The sequence below is a fragment of the Protopterus annectens genome, chromosome 6.part0 (assembly GCF_019279795.1).
Source record: "Protopterus annectens isolate FY-2018-M chromosome 6.part0, PAN1.0, whole genome shotgun sequence".
In the NCBI taxonomy this organism is placed as follows: domain Eukaryota; kingdom Metazoa; phylum Chordata; order Ceratodontiformes; family Protopteridae; genus Protopterus; species Protopterus annectens.
The window spans coordinates 1,575,898,091-1,575,921,807 of NC_056737.1; the positions used below are offsets into that span (position 1 = coordinate 1,575,898,091).

At 43.2% G+C, this 23,717-nt stretch overlaps 1 protein-coding gene across 1 annotated transcript in view; it reads left to right on the forward strand.

Moving 5' to 3' along the window:
• Positions 1 to 23,717, forward strand: part of IQCB1 (IQ motif containing B1) — a 1,943,919-nt gene that overhangs the window by 346,949 nt on the left and 1,573,253 nt on the right. Inside the window, exon 4 of the mRNA XM_044075021.1 lies at positions 7,687 to 7,816. Coding sequence (XP_043930956.1) covers positions 7,687 to 7,816 — 130 coding nt within the window. The remainder of the gene's footprint in view (positions 1 to 7,686; positions 7,817 to 23,717) is intronic.

The following is a 23,717-nucleotide window of genomic DNA, read 5'->3' on the forward strand; positions in this document are numbered from 1 at the left end:
CCGGATTAGGGACTTACTCAAAATTCTTTTTGGTGCCAAAAAAGACCGGGGACTTGAGGCCCATTTTGGATCTCAGCAACCTAAATCGATCAGTCAAGAAGTCCAAGTTCCGAATGGTCACCTTACAATCCATTCTCCCACTGCTGGAGAAAGGTGTTTGGATGTGCTCCATAGATCTCAAGGACGCCTATTATCACATCCTGATAGATCAGGCGTCCAGGAGACATTTGCGCTTCAGCCTGGGAGACAGTCATTTTCAATTTTGCGCACTGCCCTTTGGTCTCACCACAGCCCCCAGGGTGTTCACCAAATGTTTGGCGGTTGTGACTGCTCACCTGAGGAGTCTAGGATTCCAGGTGTTTCCGTATCTGGACGACTGGCTCCTAACTGCCACCTCCAGGCGTCTACTATTGCAGAACCTAGCAGCTACCATATCACTAGGCACTTCCCTTGGAATCACCTTCAATTGGCCAAAGTCTGTGTTGCTGCCATCTCAGCGCATAAGGTTCATCGGAGTAGAGATAGATTCAAACCGAATGCGGGTCTATCTTCCTACAGAAAGGATACAGACTATACAGGCTCAAGTCCGAGCCTTGCTTCTCAAATCCAAAGCCCCAGCCAGGATGGTCCTACAGCTATTAGGTTCCATGCCGGCCACTGTTCTCCTAGTCCCCTTAGCAAGATTGCATATGAGAATTCTCCAGTGGCTCCTGTCGACCCAGTGGTCCTTTCAGGATCCCTCTCAGTCACCTCATACGGATCACGGAAACCTGCAAGCGGGACCTTCGCTGGTGGCTGGTGTCCTCCAATCTGGATCAGGGACGACCCTTCGTTCCACCTCCTCCTATGGCCACATTGACGACGGACGCCTCCCAGATGGGGTGGGGGGCATTACCTGGGCAGGTCAGTCCAAGGCAATTGGCATTCCGACGAGAGTCTCCTTCACATCAAAATTCTAGAAATGAGGGCGGTGCTTCTATCTCTGCAAGCCCTCCACGATTACCTCCCTCAGGGCGTAATTGCCATTCAGTCCGACAACATGTCAGTAGGCTGGTACCTGAACAAGCAGGGAGGGACCAGATCCTACCCCCTTTGCAGAGAGGCCATGAGAGTATGGGAATGGGCAGTGGCGACCAGACATTTTCTGGTAGCGACTCATATCCCTGGGAGATCCAACGTGATAGCCGACAGACTGAGCAGAACTATTCTCTCTCCTCACGAGTGGTCTCTGAACGATGCAGTGGCAACTCAGATCTTCAGAAGATGGGGAACTCCTTGTTGCGACCTTTTCGCAACCCCGCTCAACGCGAAGTGCAGGCAATTCTTCTCTCCAGCTCCGGGGGAGATTCCCATGGACGCCTTAGCCCATCCTTGGCCCACCGGCTTGCTATACGCCTTCCTTCCGGTTCCCCTCCTTCCCAGAGTGATCCAAAAGGCGACTCACTTAGGGAGCAAGATGATTTTAGTTGCCCCTTACTGACCTCGTCAAGTATGGTTTCCCTATCTTCGGAAATATGCACTGGACAGTCCATGGTTCCTGGATCAGGTTCCGGACCTATTGATTCACCAGTCGGGACAACTCCATCAGTCCCTTCACTCTTTGAAGTTAACAGCTTGGCTCCTCCTCTTCCAACTATAGTCAGGAACCATACTTTAGACCCGGAAGTCATACGTATCTTATCCTCGGCCCACAAGTCTACCACTAGGAAATTGTATACTAGCAAATGGAAGAGATTTGCTATTTGGGCTCAACTCCGGGGTCTAGATCCCATCACTGTCCCGGTGTCAGAAGTCCTGAAGTTTTTAACGTCCCTATTCAATCAAGGTTCTTCAGTCTCTACCATCAAGGTCCAATTGGCAGCTATTTCCAATTTTCATGAATCTATGAACCCACCTTTGATGAGCAACAGATTGTGTAAAACCTTCATAAAAGGTGCTGTGCTTTTACGACCTTCGATTTCTCATCCTACTCCACCGTGGGATCTCGATGTGGTATTACGTGCCTTAACCTCCTCCCCCTTCGAACCGGCAGCAACTTGTGGCTTGAAATTTCTTTCTTGGAAAACTGCCTTTTTGGTTGCGATTACATCAGCCAGAAGGGTTTCAGAGCTTCAAGCTCTATCTGTCAAACCACCGTACCTGGTTTTTCACAAGGATAGAGTATCCCTCAGGCCTAACCCATCCTTTGTTCCTAAAGTTTGTTCCAGTTTTTGCCTGCAACAGTCATTAGAACTTCCAGTTTTCTTCCCAAACTACTCAAACAAAGCGGAATACATCTTCCACACATTGGATGTTCACAGACAATTGCACTTTTATTTAGATAGGACCCAACAAACACGGAAAACAGATCAGTTGTTTGTGTCCTTTGCGGACAGTAAATTGGGCAAAGCCGTCACAAAGGTCACTATTGCCAAGTGGATCAGGGACTGTATTAGTCAAGCTTATTCCTTTTCTAATAAAGAGCTTACAACCTCTGTCAAAGCTCACTCTACAAGAGCTATGGCTACTTCAATAGCATTCCATTCTAAGCTTGCCATTAGCGACATTTGTGCTGCGGCTACGTGGTCTTCTCCGCATACCTTCATTTCCCACTACAAATTGGATGTGGCATCTCGGGGGCGAGCTTCATTTGGTTCCACAGTTCTCAGTAGTGTTTTCCAGTGAGCCACCCAGGAATCAGGTGCTAGGGACGCTGTCCCATCAGTACAGAATGTAGGCGAGATAGGATCACATAACATCTTTTAGTTATGTACTTACCATAACTTCAGATGTTTGGGATCCATCTCGCCTACATTCCTAATAACCCACCCTCCTTCCCCCTGCCTTGGAGATCAGAAGAGACCGGACGGTCCGAGTACTATTGTTTCATCTTGAAACATCTGGCAATGTTATATAAACAGTTATGTGTGTGTGCATGAGTGCGGACAAACAAGATCTGGGGAAGTAGTGGTGGTGCATCCTGGGATATAGAATAGCTCAGCCAATAAGAGACTTCGCTCTATAGTATAGCGTGCCGAGTCGGAGCCGAGGATCGGCTCCGAGCCCATCAGTACAGAATGTAGGCGAGATGGATCCCAAACATCTGAAGTTATGGTAAGTACATAACTAAAAGATTTTTCCAGATTTCTTCTGCTGCGAAGTTGAGAGATTTAGTTGAGTGTCAAGTGGATTTTACAAGGAGCTGAGAGCTTCAGGGGAAGAGAAGTTTAGTGCTACTTATGCTAACTGTTTGCATTGTTAGTAGCACAACAGGTAGTATACTTGCTTTTGATGCAGAAGGCTGTGGGTTCTACTCCCACAGTATGCAGATGGATAGCTGATACTGTACTGTGTTGTACTGTAAAGGGAGTAGATGCTGCAGTCCTCTGAATGTTCTCCTTTGGAGGAGTTACCTAGTAACTATAAACATATCATTAGTTTGCCATCCATTCCTCATTGCAAAATTACCCGCTTATCATTTTTAATGTAGCATGGGCAATTTATTCTTCAAGGGCAACAGGCACTTTATTTGTAGATGAAACAATGAAATCTGAAGGTGTTTGCTAGCAGCAGCCTCCTCATTAGTTACAGATCCCTTCACTGTGGAATTATTTAGATGACTTACTTCTGCAGAGATTTTGCATATTTACTGATATTGGTGGATTTTAATGACAGACGTTTCAGTGGCCTTTTATGGTTGAAATTTTCTGAAATGGGTAGTTTTTCATTATTGATTCATACATTTTGTTTCATTGCTTACTAGAAGAGTGTTCCAAACTACAAATTTAAAACACATTCTAACAAGTGGTGCTGTATTATACAAGGAATATAATTTAATGCAATCAGGAAGGTGACTCAAAGAATGCAAACATATGCTTGCTAACAGGATGCAGGAGATCAAAATAGGGGAAGAGACCAGTCACCAATGGAGTCCCCCAGGGTTCAGTGCTGAGACTTTTTCTGTTTGGCATACACATCTCAAAAGTAAAAGGAAATACCAAAGGGCTTTGGCAGATGAAATCTGAGATGATTGCAAACTAGGAGCAGTTATTGAATCCCCAAATGACTATCATGCAGGAAGGTTTGTCCCAAACAATAACTGGTGCCAGATCCATGAATTGAAACTAAACTCCAAGAAAGACATTATTGTATCCTTTGGGTTGTCATCTAATTCAGGGAACTGCCAAAATGACAATGCCTCCTGAGAACTGACACAGTTATTTGGCATTTGGGAACTTGTGTGTACAGTGACTTAACTTTTGACCAACATGTGCCCAGAGTCATAACAAAGTCTTTCTATATTGCACAGCTTATAAACAAATGATTGTGACTAGATCTAGAGATGTTATTGTCTCCCTTTACAAAGCCCTCATTAGGTCAATCATTTTGTATAATGCCCACTTTGGCATGCATCTGTCCAGACCCATGCAACAATTGGAATACCCACAGAGAAACCTTGCTAAAGGGATACAAGTCCTAAACAATAGGTCTTGCATGGACCACCTCAAAGATTTATCACTATAGTCAGTGTCCTACAGAGTGCTTAGAGGTGATGTGTCTGGCATACAAGGCATCCTCCACCTAATACAGATGGACCTACTGAACATCAGCAAGTCAAATGGCATCAGAAATACTCAGTCCAGGTATCTAAACTGAATGTTGTGGATAGATGGATATATATCACACAGGCTACCATTGATCCAGAACAGATTAAACATTCAAGTAAAACAAAGCTCATTCCTGTCCATATTCAAATAGAACTTGGATCTAAGGATGGGTAATGGAAAATGTACTCCAGGATTGGCCCTCATGCCACTAATGGATAGAAGCAGTTCCTAAATGCTGCATCCCTTATGCGGATCCCCTCAAATTATCTATAGTATGATCACATTTATTTTCAGGGCTAATATACAATTATCAGCCATGGGATAGGTAAAACCAATCAGGAAATGTTAAGTCAAGCACCAAAATGAAAATTGGTTAAGCTTAAAATGTCCTCCAAGTGAACCTTTGTTGTGGTAGTAAATAGTTTTAAAAAATTGCCCTTTTTAGATCACTAAGTGCCCCTCTCACCATCCTGCCCCCCCCAGTCTTCAATAGCTTCCGACGCCTCTGGGGCCATGCCACTTCTCAGCTCTCTTTCTTCCTGGCTCTTCCAGTACTGGGACTGCTTAATGAACCCTATTCTTCAGGGTCCCAATAAGGTGCACCATGTTTGTGCAGTGGCCAACTACAAATAAACCAATCCACATTTACTCAGGTTCTCTTTTATTTGTGGATACTTCTATGGAGAGTAAACAGTAATAATATAAAGCATTATCCAAAGACAGATCACTAACACCTTGACCTGAATAAGTTTCCAGTGATCCAGTTTTGACCTACTTACAATGTAGCACATGCTTAGAGTGACTTTTAATGGCAAAACTTTTTATGCAGTGGCAGAGCATTACAGTTCAGCAATTTAACTCTGCATTCCTCGTCTGATAATGAGCTTTTTTGAAAAAATATCTACCTGCTTCCAGAACAGTGAAACCATGCCCTCTTACCCTGCTCAATTATTATTCCAGTGTGTGTATGCAGGGGGACCCTAAATCCAATCCATCCCCATTTGCAGCCCTCCACATTACTCAAAAGTTTATTGCCATACAATTGCCTCACTTCCATATACCCACATCTGCATTACAAAACCATTTATGGTTTCAAAGTCGAGTCCCATGTTAACAGCTGTTATATAAACATCGTTCTCAATATAAACCACTTCATAATGAAAATCACAGTATAAATTACAACTAATCCTTACCACATTAAAGTAGTGCTATGTAACTAATCACTTCATAATAAATTATTACTAATTTTATGCTTCATACCCTTGCAAGTATGAAAGAGAGAAGTGGACAGTAGATGCATTCTGTCTTGGAGTGGATCATTTTTGCATGCCTTTTCACCATCCTTTTGATCTCTCACCTTCTCAATGTTTTGAGAAGTGACTAAAATCCTGGTCTCCTGCTGAGAAAATTTGATTCCCCTTAATTTGGTCTGTCACATTGCCAGAAACTATTCCTGTCAATGTCTAGAATGTGTTGGACAGTTTATGACAGTCATTTGTCAGGTCTGTCTGTTTCTCCTGTAGCCTCAATTATTCTACAAGGTCTCCTGGCAGGACATTCAGAGGTAGTGACTACTGGTAGTAAACTTCACTGAGAAGCTCTATTCTCATAATGGAGGTTCTTGGTTTTAGTAGGTAAGTATTCCGTTCTTTCACAGTTTGTAAACTCACAGGTCTGTCTTACCTGTTTACTTTGGACAGCTGCTATCCTGTGATCAGGGTGCATGGCTTGGCCATTTGTCTGCCTAATAAAGAGTAGGATTCTGGTTCCAAATGAGTAGTTAAGCAATTCCTAAAAGGGAGCTCCATTTCTGTCCCTGTTGAGGAGTCTTTGTCATGACACCACAACTTCCTGATTATCAGGCTTAACCATCTTTCCTTTGTGCCAAATGACTCATTGGGCATGAAGTTAATTCTTGCAAACCCTTATTTTTGACAACCATCATATTTTCTGTGCAAATTTCAGAGCTTCATGCTGTCATTTAGAAAACTATATTTGGTTTTCCATTGGGATCAAGTTTCCATTGGAACAAACTCTCACTTCTTGCTTAACATGGGTATCTCTCTGTTTTCTTTATGGAGTTGAATACGGGGTGAGGGAAAGCAGAGGGACTTCCATTTCTTTGTAGTGTTTTGTGAGTTCAGGCTTTACCCAAGCCATGCAGACATGTTCCGAAAAACAGTTGCCACTTTTGTTCTGTATGTGGAGGGCAGTATTTGATAAATTAACTGTCATTAAATGCATGACCAGCTGCATTGTTTTCTGCCATCACACAACCAGCTGACTCTTAGACAATGTAGGCCATGGCCATTCAACTGTGGGGCAAGGAGATTATTCCAGTGCTTGTTTCAAGAATAGTCTTTTGTAGGCATCGATGCCTTAGCCACTTCATTTTTAGTGCACACCTTACACAAGCACCACTACCTGGATCCTTAGCTCGAGGAGGGAAGCCTTCCTTGGCATCTTATACTTATGAAATTAAGACCTTTTCTTCTTTAGGCTGCTTTGGCTTCTTCCTCTCCAGCAGGCTGTTTGTTGTAGATGGTGATTAAGATTCTTCCCAGCTGTTACTAACTGCATTCAGCATTAAAATAAAACGAGTGAGTACTACACAATGTATCAGTCATCTTCAAGAGGACCCTCTACATTCAGTGGGTTTTTTTTTTTTTTGCCCTCTTGCTTTCATTTGCTGTTGGATGACCACTTTGCCAACTTCATGTACATTGTGTTCTGTAAGTATTACAAGTTCTAATTTTATACCTTTCTGTATTTTTTTCTCACAGATATAGCTTGCCCATATTCTGTTGATGGTGATGGGGGGGGGGAGTGCTGGGGAACATGGAGTTGGACACAGTTTCTTCTTTTGGTACAATAATGCCACTAGGTGCATCAATGTAAGTTGTTGTGCCCTGTGCACGGGAGCTTAAGATCTAGGAAAAAGTATGAGATAACTGTCAAGGAGAATCCCTTCTGTTACTTGCAGACAGCCCTTTTGAAGACCAACCAGTATGGTGATTCCCCACATATCTTTTATTTCCTTCTGTTGCTGTTCTGAATTAGTGAATTCATATTTTTTTACCGTTATATGTTTTCTTTTTAGTGACTGTTGTTTGGGACTGGAGCCAAATGTAGATTCTGATGAATTTTACAACAATGTGCTTCCTGCGGCTGTGGATAATTTGCTGTTCCTGGCAAGACGTCTGCAAGCTCGTTTCATTAGAGCAATTAAGGTACTGTTTTACATTAAAATGGTTACTTTTACTTTCTGACTTCTAATTTGTAGACTTTTCTGTGGCATGTCTGGTTACTTTCAAGAAAAACAAATGAAATAAAAATTATCTTTGAAATTGAGGAGGTAAACACTGTCAGTTGAGCCTCAATAGCTGCCCAGATAGTATAGCTAACAAAATTAAGTCTGAAGTGTGGTTTGATACTCTTATTTATTTAGCTGTTTAGTATGTGCTGTACACCTCAAAGCAAGTTACATTATATTTCCAATCCTGCACTCCTTATCACTCCAGAAGGTGGAAATACTTTGAGACCTTAATCAGTTACCACAAAGTAAACTTAGTTGCATTTTGACTATATAACTGCACCCAACTCATAAAGTCTCTCCTTCCAAGATAGAGCTGGGATCTCAAACAACTAAAGCATTCTAATGTTGCATCCGTGTATGTAGAGCTTATAATTTATAATTGTTAAAGTATGTGGATGAGACATTGCATCATAGGTAAATTTTTTTTTGGGGGGGGGGGGTTAGATAAGTCTTGCAGTACTTACTTGATGACTTTCAACTAGAGAAATTAAGTAAATATATGATTTATACTTTTGAGCTGCGAACACAAGTAGCACCGGTGTTGCAGTAGTTGTAATTATAGGGTAATAGGAAACTCAAGGCAAATGAGGTTTTTTTTAACCTTTACACATTGCCAGTACCCTGCGGTGGTGGTGCTGTGGTAGCGTTGTCGCCTCACAGTTAGACGTTGCCCGTTCGATTCTCAGTTAGTGTGTGTCTTCTGTGTGGCGACATGCGTGAATTGGAGTTCCTTCGTTGAAGGTTGTGCGTTAGGACCGCCAAGCCAGTACGTAAAAATCTACTGCCAATCATTAGCAGACGGGAGTTCCGCTGTGGCAACCCCTAACCGGGAAAAGCTGAAAGACACAAACAAACACATTGCCAGTACCCACCCTTATACCTTATCTTCTCTTTTAAGGAGGGCTATGCCAGTCAAGCCCAGGATGAATTTGTGAATACCCATACAGTCATACATGTTCTATTTGAAGGAACATAGGGCATGATACTGTAATTTGCAGGCACTGTATAATGTGGGGAGGCGCTGTATAATGAACCTTTGTCTCAGCTGTGTTTTATTTATCTACTAGTGAAGATTTAGATCCCTGCTTCTGGTATTTGTGGTACTATTTCATTTGTGGAGCTACAAGAGATCCTGAACCATTAGGTCCCTAATGGCATGTAAGGCAAAGGCATATGTCTTGTAGTCTATAAATATTGAATAAAGGGATGGTGCTTCCAGTCTTTTTTGGTAGCTTAGTTATTTTTAAGCCAGTGATCTTCTTAGTTGAGGATTACTTGGATCTTTCTAGTTGTTTGATATGTCTAGTGATGTACATCCCAAAGTGAGTGTTGTATTCAATAAATGGCCAGAATATTGTCTGAATATAAAAGGGCAATGACCTTTTTAGATCTGGATGGTATTCCTTTGGCAATTAGCTACATTAGGTAGAAGGAGAGGGAATTAATGCAAGTTACAAGATGCCTAACAGCATTCTCCTTCCACACTACCATGCCCCCTTGTCCACCCACATATACCCTGACTTGGGCATTGTGCACTACTCAGGAATGTAACAACCATCTTGGATGTCAGAATCTGAGAAACATGCCCTGCAGAAAGACAGAGCTGGGTATCTTACTACAAATAATTACTGTGTACATGCTAGACATATAGATTCTGCATGTGGGTGTGAAATGCATCATATATTTTATTGGGGGGTTGTTTTACTGTCCAAAGAAACTGAGGTGATTCAGTTGTACCTATGCAAAGTATGTCATCTGTCAGACCTAAGCTTCAATACTATAACAAAATACTACTTAACTTTCACTGATATATATAAAACCTAAGATGGTGGTAATAGCTAAACTGCATACAACACTCTAACAAAGCAATACAACATTTTTTACAGATAATCATATAAACTTTGGCAGTATTGTAGAAGTTAAGATAAGATGAAGTCCTGTAACAGGCTATGTAACAGGACAAAAAATTATACCCACCTGTTCCCTTAAAGAGCTGCTCTGCTGTCCTCCAGCACTGGAGGCAGTTCTCAATAATCTCTACCCAAGCTGTAGAGCAATAAAAAGAAATACAGCAGTCATCAATTTAAGTGTCCACTAATAACACCGACAGCTATAAGGGAAATAGCAGGGCACTGTAAAAGCCTTTATGCTTCCAATCCATCTCACACTCCCTTGCTCTGACCTCTTCTTCCCATTGGCATTTAGTGTCAGGATGGCCCCTCTTCAGATTACTGAAGAGGTGCTGGCACTGTTCACTAGAGGGGGTATGCCAGTGGCATCAGACACTTCCCCGGCAAGACTATACCACACATCCTCTTTATACTGGGAATCCTCGTAGGAGTCCCCAGATTAAGCACTTCTGCTGGTCCCTATGAAGCAGGAAAAAAAAGAAAGATTTTACTTCCCTTAGGGCACCACATAGGAGTCCTGTTGCAAATAGTACCCTAAGAAGCCATGGCCATTCAGCAGCTCTGAATCCACAGACCTATGGTAACCCTCTGTCAGTCATGCATGTTGATGGTGTTGATTCATGATGTGCAATATCAGGCAGCTTTTTAGTGTGACCTGCAATGGTGCCACCATTGCATAGCACAGAAATATGTGGTGTGTCATGATGGTATCAAAGTGTGAACAGGTGCATGGAAAGAGTGTACAAGCATTATGGTGCCTACATCTGTTAACATGTCTTTTTTAGCTCCTGTATTGGCTGTACAACTACAATGTATTCCCCCATATCCCTGAAATGGTCATTGACCCACCCATGCATACTCAATTTGCTTTACAGGTGCTTGTTATGCAAGCTCAACAAGCTGATCCTCTTAGCATGGCATTGGTTAATTGCACAATGAGATAAATGTGCAGTTTTGGAGCATTCCTTCAGATGAGGCTCATTGGCATAATAACCATAGTAGAAGCTTCATAATTATGAAATACAAGCAGCCTTGCTTGCAGTGGGTCTCACCACCCTAAGAAAGATTGCAGCAGAGCAATCCAAAGGGCAATGGTAAGAGTTTACATTGATTACTTCAAGCAAACATGTCTTACAAAAAGGCAAGTAAGTAGGGTGAGTGGGGAATGGCACTTTACTCACTTTTTTATTGCTGTAGATTTTAAATGTTTCGTATTATCTATGACAGTGTACTACTGTATAAATTTAGTTAGGTTGGTGGTCAAAAGTGACAACAAAACTGTCACTCTGGGGAGACTGTATACTTTGAGTGAGGGTCTACTGCCATGGCAAGATACATGGAGGGTAACTGATTTTGCCAGGTAAATTCCAGAGAAGTTATGAGGGTTCTGTCCTGTTATACTTCACGTGTCATAGTCCTACCTGTAGACTAAAAATGAGAGTTCAACCCACTTATTATTGAGATGATAGTGTTAGCAGTTGTGCTGGCTAATAGTTAACAAAAGAAACTATGACAGCACTGTTTGGATGATAAACATATGTGTGTGGGTTATTTATGTTATATGTATATTATTCTGTGGGAGTTATAAACCTGGTACTTGACATTATTTTGGGGTTATTGTAGAAGTTGCTGTGAGTGCACTACTGTGAGTTGTGTTCGCTGGGGAGGGAGCAAGTAACACAATGCAAAGGCAGTCATTCACTGGACATTTATCCAGCAGCTATCAAGAGCATTAATGTTTACAGATTGTGTCCATACACTCTCAACATGTCCACCCCCTTCAACCCCCATGCACTGAAGTTGTTAGTAAGTGTCTGTGGTAGTACTAAACAGGTTGAGGATGGAAAGTTTGTAATTACAGATTCCATGGTCTCCGCAGTGAGCACACTTGACTGGCATCATTGAGGAATGAGCCTAGAGGATGTGTGCCTAATGCCTGTGTAACACAACCAACAGTAGTACACTCATAGCGGGTTCAGCAATAACCCCAACATAATGGCAAGTGCCAGGTATAATGGCTCCCACAGAATAACATATACACAACTTAAGTACCCACACACATACATCACCTAAGCACCCTCTACTTAAACTGTGCAGTCAGCCTGGATGGAGTATCCCCTGAAGATTCTGATTGATGGTCTGTGGCAGGACCGTCTCTTTATGGGGGAATTTGCTCTTCCTGTGTTTCCCACATTTGGGCATGACAACCTATAATAGGTTATTAGGTTCATACTAGGCTATCTGCCCTAGGGCATTTATAAGCCTAGCCAGAGTGTGTTTGGCTTTCGCCACCCATTTTAAATGAATTTTGCTATGCCCTTTTTCGAGGTTAGTATACTGTGCCTCTGTCTAACAGTGACAAAGAAGTGATACCCGGGGTAAACCTACTATCTCCCATCCACTCATCAAGATTCCTCTTGAAGAGAGTCAATGAGGGACTCTGCCTAACCTGGACTGGGATTTTATTCCAGAGTGAAGGGAGCTTCTGGGTTATGAATCTGTCCCTCCAGCATGTCCTATTTATTTCAGTGCTGAGGTTCAAGTCTGACGAGCATGAAGCTCGATGGGATTTGGATTTTCTGAGGTGCAGCATGTCCATTAATTCCGGGTTGGACATGGCTTTATACGTCAGGCACAGATCGCCTCTGAGCAGGAGGTATGCCACTGATTAGAGCTGGAGTTTCTTTAACCAGGCAGCATATGGCATCTGTTTGAGCCCTTTGATCCTCTTGGTGAGGTACTTTTGGGGTCTTTCCTGTTGCTGCAGGTGTCTGGTAAGGTACATCCCAAAAGGGGCATTGTACGCAATTATGGGCCTGATGAGGGATGAATAAAGAGGCACGATGACCTCCCCTAATCTAGATGTGAATCCCTTCATGATTAGGTGGGCTATATAAAATGTTTTTCTAACCACTTTGGCCATGTGGTTGTCAAATGAGAGATTGCTATCAACTTGGGTCCCCAGGTCCCTAATTACTTCTTCCATACTTAATGGATTACCACCTATGTGGTAATTTGTGGGCACATTGTTTTTGCCAAAGGAGATGACTATACACTTTTTGGCATTTAGCTTGAGGCCATGGCTCTGGCACCAGTTGTCTGTTTCTATGAGGCCCTTTTGTAGGATGCTTGTGTCGGCTGGAGAGTCGATTATGGCACCCAGTTTGCAGTCATCTGTGAACTTGGTCAGCCACAGTCCTTCCGTGTTAGCCTGTACCTCCAAGAAATATATACCAAACAAGAGAGGTCCCAGGACTGAGCCTTGTGGGACACCACTTGTAACTGGTTTGGAGTCTGACATGGCTCCAGCAATTCTAACCATGTGGGTTCTGTCCTTGAGCCAGTTTGCAACCCATCTAGTGACATAGGGGTTTATATTTAAGCTGGTGAGCTTATCTATAATGCCTGAGTCAGGTATTGTATCGAAGGCTTTTGCAAGGTCCAGGTAGGCTGTGTGGACCACCTTCCCCTCGTCAATGGCCTTGGTGACTGTTTCAAAGAAATCAACCAGGTTTAAGAGGCAGGATCTGCCCTTAACAAAGCCAAACTGGGTAGGATCCAGTGTCTGTAGGTCCCCAATATCTTTATTTATGAGGTCCATGATGATCTTTGCCATAGCTTTGCAGACCAAGCTAGTCAGGCTTATGGGGCGATCTGTTGAGGCACCACCTTTGTGGAGAGGGACCACTGTTGCTGTACGCCACTCTTTGGGTACATATCCTGTAGTAAGGCTGAGATTGAACAGTAGTTTTATGTTTGGGTTTAGTTCTTCTTGGAGTTCATGTAGGACGCAGCCTGGGACACTGTCTGGTCCCATTGATGCTGTGTTTTTTGCTTTGGAGAGGGCGGCTCTTACCTGAGCATCTGAGATGTCAGGGGGGCAGCACTCTGCTGGGATAGATATTTGCCCTTTTGGTGGAGAAGGGGGGGAGAAGTTTGTGCTGAACCTGTCAGCTAGGATGTTGGCAATGTCTGTGGGTTTGGTGTATTTTTTGTCATTTTGGACTAATTCTGAGCATATCTGGGAATTCCCACCCAGGTTCCTAACATAACTAAAGAAAGCCTTGTGATTATCCTTAGTGTCCTGTGCAATTTTTCTCTTGAAGCTGGCCTTAGACGATTTTATGAGTGCCCGTAGTTTTTTGCTAATACTGATCAGAAATGCCTTCCCTTTTTGGGATTTTGCTCTATCATGTAGTAACTTCCTCCTTCTGTTGTATAGTTTGTTTATGGCTGGGGTCCACCAGACAGGATGCCTAACTTTGGAGGATTGGGTTTTATTTGGGATTGCATGATCCATGCATTCCTGAAGGTGTTCATAGAATGCGTTTATAAAGGATTCTGCGGTCTAGGCCGTATTTTCCACAGGCCCAGGGGCTTTGAAGGATTCTACCTCGGTTTTGAGGAGTGTGAAATTTGCTTTAGAGAAGTTTTTCACTGTGGTTTTCTGGGCAGGGGCTGGGGTCGGTATGTGAATATCTAGTGAGATTAGTTTATGGTCTGATCCTACCAGTGAGGGATACACTTCTGGTCTGGAGCATAGAGTCCCCATGTTGGTGATGATCAGGTCCAGTATGTTTTCCCCTCTTGTGGGAGTGGCAACAAGTTGTTCCATAGCATTTGAGTTTATAAATTGTAGGAACCTTCGGGCTAGGGTGTTGGAGCTAGAGTAATGCTCCCAGTCTATGTTAGGGTAGTTGAAGCCGCCCAATATAATGGTGATTGGAGAGACATTCATATTTTCCAGTGTTCTCAGGAAGGCCGAGTGGGGTTCCTGGGTTTGGGAGGGTGGTCTGTAGCAGGCTATAAACTGGAAGGCAGTTTTACCCACTAACTTGTCCAGTATAGTTCATTTGTTCTTTTACTTGTTACCCACTGTTAGTTGCACATGGATAGTCTCTGATGCTTCGTGCTGTGCCACCAACCTGGAGGTGTGGGTATCTTTGATGAATATTGATACTCCCCCTCCTTTTGTGGTTTGGTCCAAGTTTTGGGGCCGAAAAACATGGTATGAGGTATAACCTGGTAGTGCTGGGGTGCTCTCGGGAGCATTGAACCAGGTTTCTGTTACTGCACAGATATCGATGTTCTCCATGCTAAGGAGAGTTTCTAGTGCGTGCATCTTGAGGTTTAGACTTCTGGCGTTGAGTAGCATTACTCTTAGTTTCTTATCCCTTGTGATACCTATGGAGGTGGGTTTGTCTTTTGAGCCTTGCCTAAAAAAGGCACTATGGGGGTGGCAAGAGCCTTTGCCAATATCTGAAAGCCCAGGGGTGACAGGTGCAAGCCATCCTTAGCAAAGCATCGTGGCGTGGCTTGTCGAGCATGTCATCCCAGGCAGACAGGCTTTGGATCCCCTTTGAATGGCACCAATACTTAAGCCAATTGTTGAAATTGATCATCTTGTCTTCATATTGTGGCATCATTCTTGGTGAGGGTAAGATGCTACTCAAGGTCAGGGTTATACCGGCCTGGGCTACATGCTCAGAGAGCTCCTCTATGTCTCTTTTCATGTAGTCCAGGGAGGTACATCTCAGGTCATTCACACCAGCATGGACAATGACTGAGTCATATTTGTACTTGCCTTGGAGTGACCTGAGTGCTTGTGTTATGTGGCGGATCCTAGCACCCGGACAGGCAGCTCACCGTGACCTTCTCCTTGTTCAGCCTGGTGAGCGGGACGTCAGTGTGCCTGACGATAGAGTCACCTATTACAAGTGTATCAGGTGTGTTGTTTAGCCTTAAGGGCTGTGACTGTTCGGCACACTGGCTTTGTGAGCTATGTGTTGCACGTGTTTTGTTTTGGGGTAGCGGTTGCTTGGTTGTCTGCTTTGGAGGTCTCTGCTGCTTAGGCAGATTTTTATTTAGAGCCTCCGAGTATGTTTTTGTGTGTTTATGTGTTTGGTTTGCTGTCGTGGTAGGTCTATGTGAGACTGGAATTGTAGTGAGTGTGGTTTCCTTCTCCTCCTGACTGGTTACGCCAGTACTGAGTTGAGAGAGCTTAGCCTCCAGTTTGGCTATATGGCTGCATCTCTCACATGTGTTGGAATTTGTTGGGAGAAGGAGAGGGTTGTCTGTGTACATGAGGCAGTTGTAACATTGCCTCAAGATTCCCAGATTCACCAGCTGGACCGGAGAGGAGATTGACAACTGACCTTTGTCATAATACCAATGTGATAATACCAAAGAAACAGTCCTGTGAGATGGGATGCAGTTCTACACAATATACTGTACAGAGTTACACAGTCAGTGTGACAGAAATGGTAAGACCTATTTTGTTTGATCTGTAGTAGTAACGTGTTCTGTAGGTTGAAAATACCTTGAGTATGGAACCTATGCCTTCAGCAAGTCTTGTTTATTTCTTGGTATAAATTTATATCCCTAGTACAGGAGTTTGTAGAGCCACTGATTTTGTAAAGAAGTAGGATGCCAAATAAGACTGGGTCTGTAATGCCTCGAAAAGCGAGACATAGGTCACCTTAGATTAGCCAACAAGCGTCTGTGTTTAAGAATAACTCTGTCATTGTCCATGTTGGAGTGAATGACTTGAGACGTACCTCTCTGGACTACATGAAAAAAGACATGGAAGAGCTCTCGGATCATGTGGCCCAGGCAGGTATGACCCTAGCCCTGAGTAGCATCCTGCCTTCGCCCAGAATGATACCACAATATAAGGACAAAATGATTGACTTCAACAATTGGCTAAGCTTCTGGTGTCTTTCAAAGGGGATCCATTATCTGTCTGCCTGGGATGACATGATCGACAGACCACGATGCCCTGCCAGTGATGGTCTGCACCTTTCGCCCCTGGGATTCAGGCTACTAGCTAAGGCTCCTGCCACCCCTAATGTGCCTTTTGTAGGCAAAGTTCAAAGGATAAAACTACCTCTGTAACAGGTACAAGCATGCAAATTCTGAAGGTAATATTACTCAATGTTAGAAGTCTAAACCTCAAAATGCACTCTCTCGAGGCACTCCTAAAAATGGAGAACATCGATATCTGTGCAGTAACTGAGACCTGGTTCAAGGCTCCAGAGAGCACCCCTGCAGTACCAGGCTACAACTCTTACCACACTTTTCGGCCACCAAACCAGGACCGAAACACTAAAGGTGGAGGAGTGTCCATTTTCACCAAGGATATTCACACCACCAGGCTAGTTGCCCAACACAATGCATCTAAAATTCTCCAGGTGCAACTAACACTAGGTAAGACTGCAATCCAAAGTGTAGCTTGCTACAGATCCCTCATGATGCCCCAAGATTCTCACTACACCTTTCTAAACATACTAGAAAATATTAAGATACAACCAAACACCCTATTAGTGGGTGATTTCAACTACCCTGCCATTAACTGGGAAAACTACTCGTGTACCAACACTTTTGCCCAACGGTTCTTGGAATTCATAAATTCCAACGCCCTGGATCAACTAATCCATAGTCCCACCAGGGGCTCCAATATCCTAGACCTGGTCGTTACCAACATGGGAAATCGATGCTCAACACCAATGGTCACCCCCTCATTGGTCAGGTCTAACCATAAGCTAATCTCCCTTAACATCCACATCCCTCCCCCATCCCCCAATAAGGAAACCTCCATAAAAACTTCTCCAAAGCCAACTTCCTGCTACTCAGCTCAGAAGTGACAAACTTCATGACACCCATGCAGACGGGAACTGAAAGTTTGACTGCTGAATCCTACACTAAGGCACTGTACAAGCACATTAACTCATGCATTAATCGTGCCATCCAAATAGAACCAAGATGCTCTCCTCCAAAAAAAGGAAGCCCATCTGGTGGTCCCCTGCCATAAACAAACTTTACAGCAAAAGGAAGAAACTGTTGCAGAAAAGAGGAAAATCCCAGGATGCAAAAAACTCCCTTACCAGCCTCAGTAAGAAGCTGAGATCCCTCATAAAATTCTCCAAAGCTAGTTATGAAAATAAAATTGCCAAAGATTCCAAAGACAACCACAAGGCATTCTGTAACTATGTCAAGAATCTAAATGGCAATGCTCAAATCTGCTCTGAGCTGTAACAGAATGGCATTAAATATACTGATCCCAAGGATATTGCCAATATCCTGGCAGATCAATTCATTGCCAACTTCACCCCCCTCCCACCCCCTAAACGGCCCATCTCAATACCAGAAGATTGCCAAATTCTGGTAATAACGGCCACACAGGTAAAAAATGCACTCTCCAAAGCTAATAAGAATACAGCATCCATGCGACCAGATGACATCCCAGGGTGTGTATTACATGAACTACAAAAGGAACGGGCATCTCACCTAAGTGTCATGTTTAATCATAGCCTCACCTCAGGCTTCGTGCCCACTGAGTGGCACACAACTACAGTTATCCCACTCCACAAGGGGGATCCACCTTCGATCCTGGGAACTACCGCCCCATCAGTCTGACGAGTCTGATCTGCAAGGCCATGGAACGTATTATCATGGAACTTATAAGCAAAGACATTGGCAACCTTCAAACACTGGACCCCACCCAGTTTGGGTTCGTGAAGAGCCGATCTTGTCTCCTGAACCTGATTGACTTCTTCAACTCAGTCTTCAGAGCCGTGGGCGAGGGTAAGGCAGTCCACACAGCCTATCTGGACGTCACCAAGGCCTGTGACACCATCCCCCACTCTGGAATCATAGATAGACTTACTAATCTGGGCATTAATCCCTACGTCACTTGATGGGTTGCTAACTGGCTTACTGACAGAACCCACACTGTAAAAGTAGCTGACTCCAAATCCAGCTCCAGACAAGTGACAAGTGGAGTACCTCAGGGTTCAGTCCTGGGACCGCTCTTGTTTAGCATCTACTTCTCTGAAGTACAGGCCAACACTAACGACTCTGGCTAACAAAGTTCGCAGATGACTGCAAACTGGGAGCCATTACTGAATCCCCAAATAATGTGGATACTCTACAAAAGGGCCTTACAGAAACAGATACTTGGTGCCAGAGCCATGGGTTCAAGCTCAATTCCAAGAAACGTATAGTTATCCCCTTTGGGAAAAAACATGTACCCGTGAATTACCACATAGGTGGCAGTACACTAAACACCAAAAGTGTGATAAAAGACTTGAGGACACAGGTGGACAGTGGTCTCACCTTCGTTAACCACATCGCCACAACAGTCAGGAAATCCTTCTCATTCACAGAATTCAGAGGTCAGGATGTCATTCCATTGTCCCACTGTACTCATCCATTAGACCCATTATAGAAGAATATGCCCTGTCATTTGGTATGAGTACTCATCCCTGGTCAGAACCACTAAAACATCTAGAAAAACTCACTCAAAAAAGAAAGCAAGGGCCTAAAACAGATGGCCTATGCATGAAAAAAATAAAGCTAGAATCACAGGCCTACTGCATACGCCCTATGCTGACAGCCTTAACATACAAGGGCCATGTCATGTCATATCAGTCTATGGAGAAGTGATAAAGAAAACAATCAATCCCAATCACAGAGCCAGCTGTTAGATATTATACTCACTTGAACATAAAACAAAACAGATGGGTTAGGTTCAGAGTGACCCCTCCACAGACTAGGGACTGGATGGGCCAGCCATGTTAAGCAGACCAGGCAGCCTGCCTCTGGCCCTCTTCAAAAAGAGCACTTGAAGATTGGATGGGAGAAACTGGGATCACATCTGTTGCCCCTCTAAGATTGACAGGGAGGGGGAAAATAGTGCAGGAAGAAATAGCCAGGGAAATGTGCTAGGCAATATGAGCATAAGCCCTAGGGGCAGGATGGCCCTACCACCAGTGTGAAGAATTGTAAGAAGAATTAATGAGATCTGATAGGATAGTATGATGATATATTTCCTTTAATTTTACATACCAGGTGAAGTGGAGCAATATTTGCTTGAATTTGCATATATGAAAGTGGGCACTGCATTCAATGATGGCTCTGACAAGGGAAGAGTAAAGTGGTAAGATGACTTCTTTGGATCTTAAAAATATTCCTTTGGATATGAACTGGAACAGCCAGAAGAATTTTCTGACTATGTGGGAAACATAAAAAACAGTATGTATTATAGGACACAGCTGTTAAATATTTTCTAATAAAGACTGCTAAAAACAGAATATTTTATTCAAAATCAAGTGTTTTAGAGCTTTTGTCATAAAATTCTCATGACTTCTTCAGGGTTTCACATATTTACCTACCAGTCATGTCAATATTTCAATAACCTTTATTTTAGCATACATTTATACTTAATAGCATCACATAAACCACGCTGCCACTTTAGTTCCTTCACTTCTAAAGATATCTCAGCATCACCACCCTCAATCATAAATAAAAAAAAATTACATTGTTATACTTTTGTTTGTTTCTGCTTATATAGTGCAATATTTTCCTCTCCCACCTGCGTGGCATAAAAATGCTGACAGATTTCATTTTTCAACAATTGCATTGTTCGTCCTGTATAGAATCCTACACATCTTGAGCACTGGGTAAAATATACCACATTAGATTTACTTGTAAAATATCCAAGACTTCCATAGCTTTTATTAGTTGAACTACAAAATACTGAGTGACCATCAACCTTACACTACAATAAGTTCCCTTTTTAGAAGTCACATTAATTTTATCTTCTTCTTTATTAACAAACTCAGGTAAATTGCCTATAATTTTCAGTACTTCATGATATCCTGTAAACATTTTCTGGTTATTAATAATCACTTGTTTAATACTTTATAATCCACTGTATAGTGCCAATAACACTGCCCATTTTCTTGTAGTTTAATTTTACTATCTTGTGGACAAATGACCATAGCACAATTCAGATTAGTGATGGTGTCTCCTTTATTTTAATTTAATATTCTCTTGCATTTAATTTAATTAATTGATTATATTAGAACTTTATCTGGATAACCACATCAATTACATCCTTTTCTTTCAGAAAGTAAGAATTCTCTATTATATATCTGTCTGCTGTACACATCTACCCATAAACTTTAATCTGATCTGATTTAATCTGATGATGTCAGTTTTCATTCTGTCCTCAAGTAATGGCTCAGATCCAATCCCTCGGATCCGACTTGGCCATTGCTAAAGCTCGTGGCAACCTAAAATTCTCGAGCTTCTCCCTTGCCGATAATGTACCAACCCCATGTACGTCAGATCTATTTTGGCGATTTACGCAAAAGATGTGGTTGATCTTAGCTCTCAAGCAGATAAGTGCTATTATAATGCTAAAATTTAAATAATTATGTGAAGTTGTTCAATCTTGCCTTTCATTCTTTACTGATGGGTTCGGAGCTGATCCCTCGGCTCCAATATGGCCAATTGCAAAGCTTGAGGTCTTCATATAGCTCGAAGCCAAGTCCCTATCCCACGATGCACCTGAAATTACCTCAGATCTAGTTTGCCACTGCAACAGATCGGAGGTTCTGATTTAGCTCAGGCCAGTTAAGCTGTTTGTTTATTACTTACTCAAAATTTCTTATTAAAATTTGTTTCCTAGTTAGAATAGTTTAGCATAGTTTAGGGTAGTTGATAAAACTCATAGCTTTTCAGTGTGTTTTTCCCTACCCATGTAGTGTGCTATAACAAATTTCTAGTTGGCCTCTTTTAGGCCTAGTTTAATAGTTGTTTCTCAAACTATAGTGTGTTATTTAGTGACCTTTTGTCACAATTTTTACTATTTCTTAGATCATTATAGTCATTTGCTGTGTGGTCTGTCTTGCCTTCTGAATTTTTATAGATAAGGCTTAGTACTTCATTACTGTTAAAGTTGTAGTTTATAGTAAACCTTAGATAATTTAGATAAGGTTGTTGTGTCTTAGCAGCTATCTCTTTTTTTTCCATAGTCTGCTTGGAATTCTCTTTGTGTGATATCACATTATACTGCTATTACTGTGTGTGTGTGTGATTTAGTCTGCTTTTATTAAGGCTTGTGTGAATAGTTACTTTTGTGTAATTTAGCCAGCTTTTATTTTAGGCTTCTGTGCATAATTACTGTTGTAGTTTTTTGTGGTGATAGTAATTTATTGTCATTACTGTGGCTGACAAAGATAGTCTGGCTTCAAAACATGCTCAAAGTGTGGCCAAAAGATATCTGTTACAGACAGCCACGTTAATTGTGTTTACTGTCTAGGGGCTCTGCATTTTCAAGACAGTTGTTCTATTTGTCATTCCTTCTCCTCAAGGGTCCTGCAGGAAAGGAAGAGGAAACTCATCGATAGAGGATTGTTGAAGCCTTTGTTTCAGGAAGCTTTGAGTGACCAAGATGGATCCAGCAAGTCCTCAAAATCTTCCACGACGTCGGACTCAAAAAAGTCTTTGACTTCGGCTCCACTGCTATTGGAGCTGACAGTCTTTACCTTTCGGAGCCGGCCCCCAGTCTTGGAACTGGTGTCCGAAGCTCCAAAGAGTCCACTTCTCCAGTCGGTACCACCTTCAGTACGCTCCTCTCGATCATCTAGCAGCCTGTCTGATTTGGATGTGGATCGTGTGGTGCAGAAGCTGTTATTGGCACCGGGTTTAGCAAAAATGTTATCGGCTTCGACCCAAATGGCTTTGGAGCTGAAGACCCTTGAACCGACTCTAACTATTCCTCCTCCGAGCCATGCTGGTCTTTTGGAGCTGGAGGAAGCAGACCTGATGTTAGTGGAACCCTCAGAGCCGATGCCTGCTCCAGTGTCTTTGGCTCTGTGCACTCTGACATCCTCGATGCCGATCGAGGACTCTAGGAGCTGACACTCTCTGGTCGGGTCCGGAGTGGACAGTCGGACCAACTTGTTGGTTCTGACTTTGCCTCTTGGGGCCTTGACTCAGATGAGCTCGGCTCCTACCTCGGGCTCGGAGCCCACTGTCCCAGTGCTGGGGGTGTCGACGGTTTCTTTGGATCCATTGTCTCCCTCTCATCGGAGCAGAGGTGCTTTTGATGCCATGAGGAGAGTCATGTCTCCTAGGACATCCTTGACCTCAGGCCTGCCTTTCTCCTCCCCTAAAGTGCCTGTGTCTGCTTATGCCTTGCACGTCCTGACCAAGCGTAGAGACTCAGAGCCGCAGGAAGCCAAATTGGGTGGCCCTTGCTCTTCCAAGACCTCACCAGATGCTCCCACTGATGAGGTTCCCAGGAAGAGAATGTGTAAGAGAAAACATCTAGACTCCCCACAGGAGTCTCTAACTTCAGATACTGACTTAGATGAGTCAGAAGGGACCCCACGGTCCCCCTCTGAGGATATCTCATTCGCTGCAATACTTGAGATCCTTAGGCAGAGGGGTGACTAGCAGTCCAAAAGCCCTACTGAGGATGAGTCAGTTATCCTGAAGGCTTTCAGGTCTCAGCCCTCCACCTCTTGGGTGTCTCCGCCCTTCGATGAGCTGATGCAGCTGGTCTCACGAAGGGTGTGGGAGTCTCCGGATACTATGGAGCCTGTCCCTAGGAGGCCTAATAAATTAATTTCTGCCTCCCTTGACAAAACATTTTTAACAAAAGGTGTTCCTGTTGATGCCATGGTGGTGGCTGCAGCCACCAAAAAGGAAATGTCTGAGACTTCCTCTTCTATCCATCCTCCTAACAGAGACTCCAGGATTATGGATAGATATGGTAAGCACATATTTAGTTCAGCAACCTTTGCTCTCCGTTCGCTGAACTATCTAACCCATTTTACTAGGTTGCAAAGAGAGCTCCTTAAGGAGTTAGGAGATGCTCTTCAGGGTACAGTAGCTGCAGGAGTTTCTGACAAAGTTGCGGCCCAGCTTGCTGCCCTCAATTCTATTGTCAACTCATCCATGCACCTCATCTCGTATGCAGCTGATGGAACGAGAAGGCAGTGGGTACAGGAGTTGCTCTTAGGAGGCATTCCTGGATGCGCTTGTGTTCCTTCACGGAGCCCTTCAAGTCATCCTTCGTGAACACTCCCTTTGATGGCTCATCCCTTTTTGGGC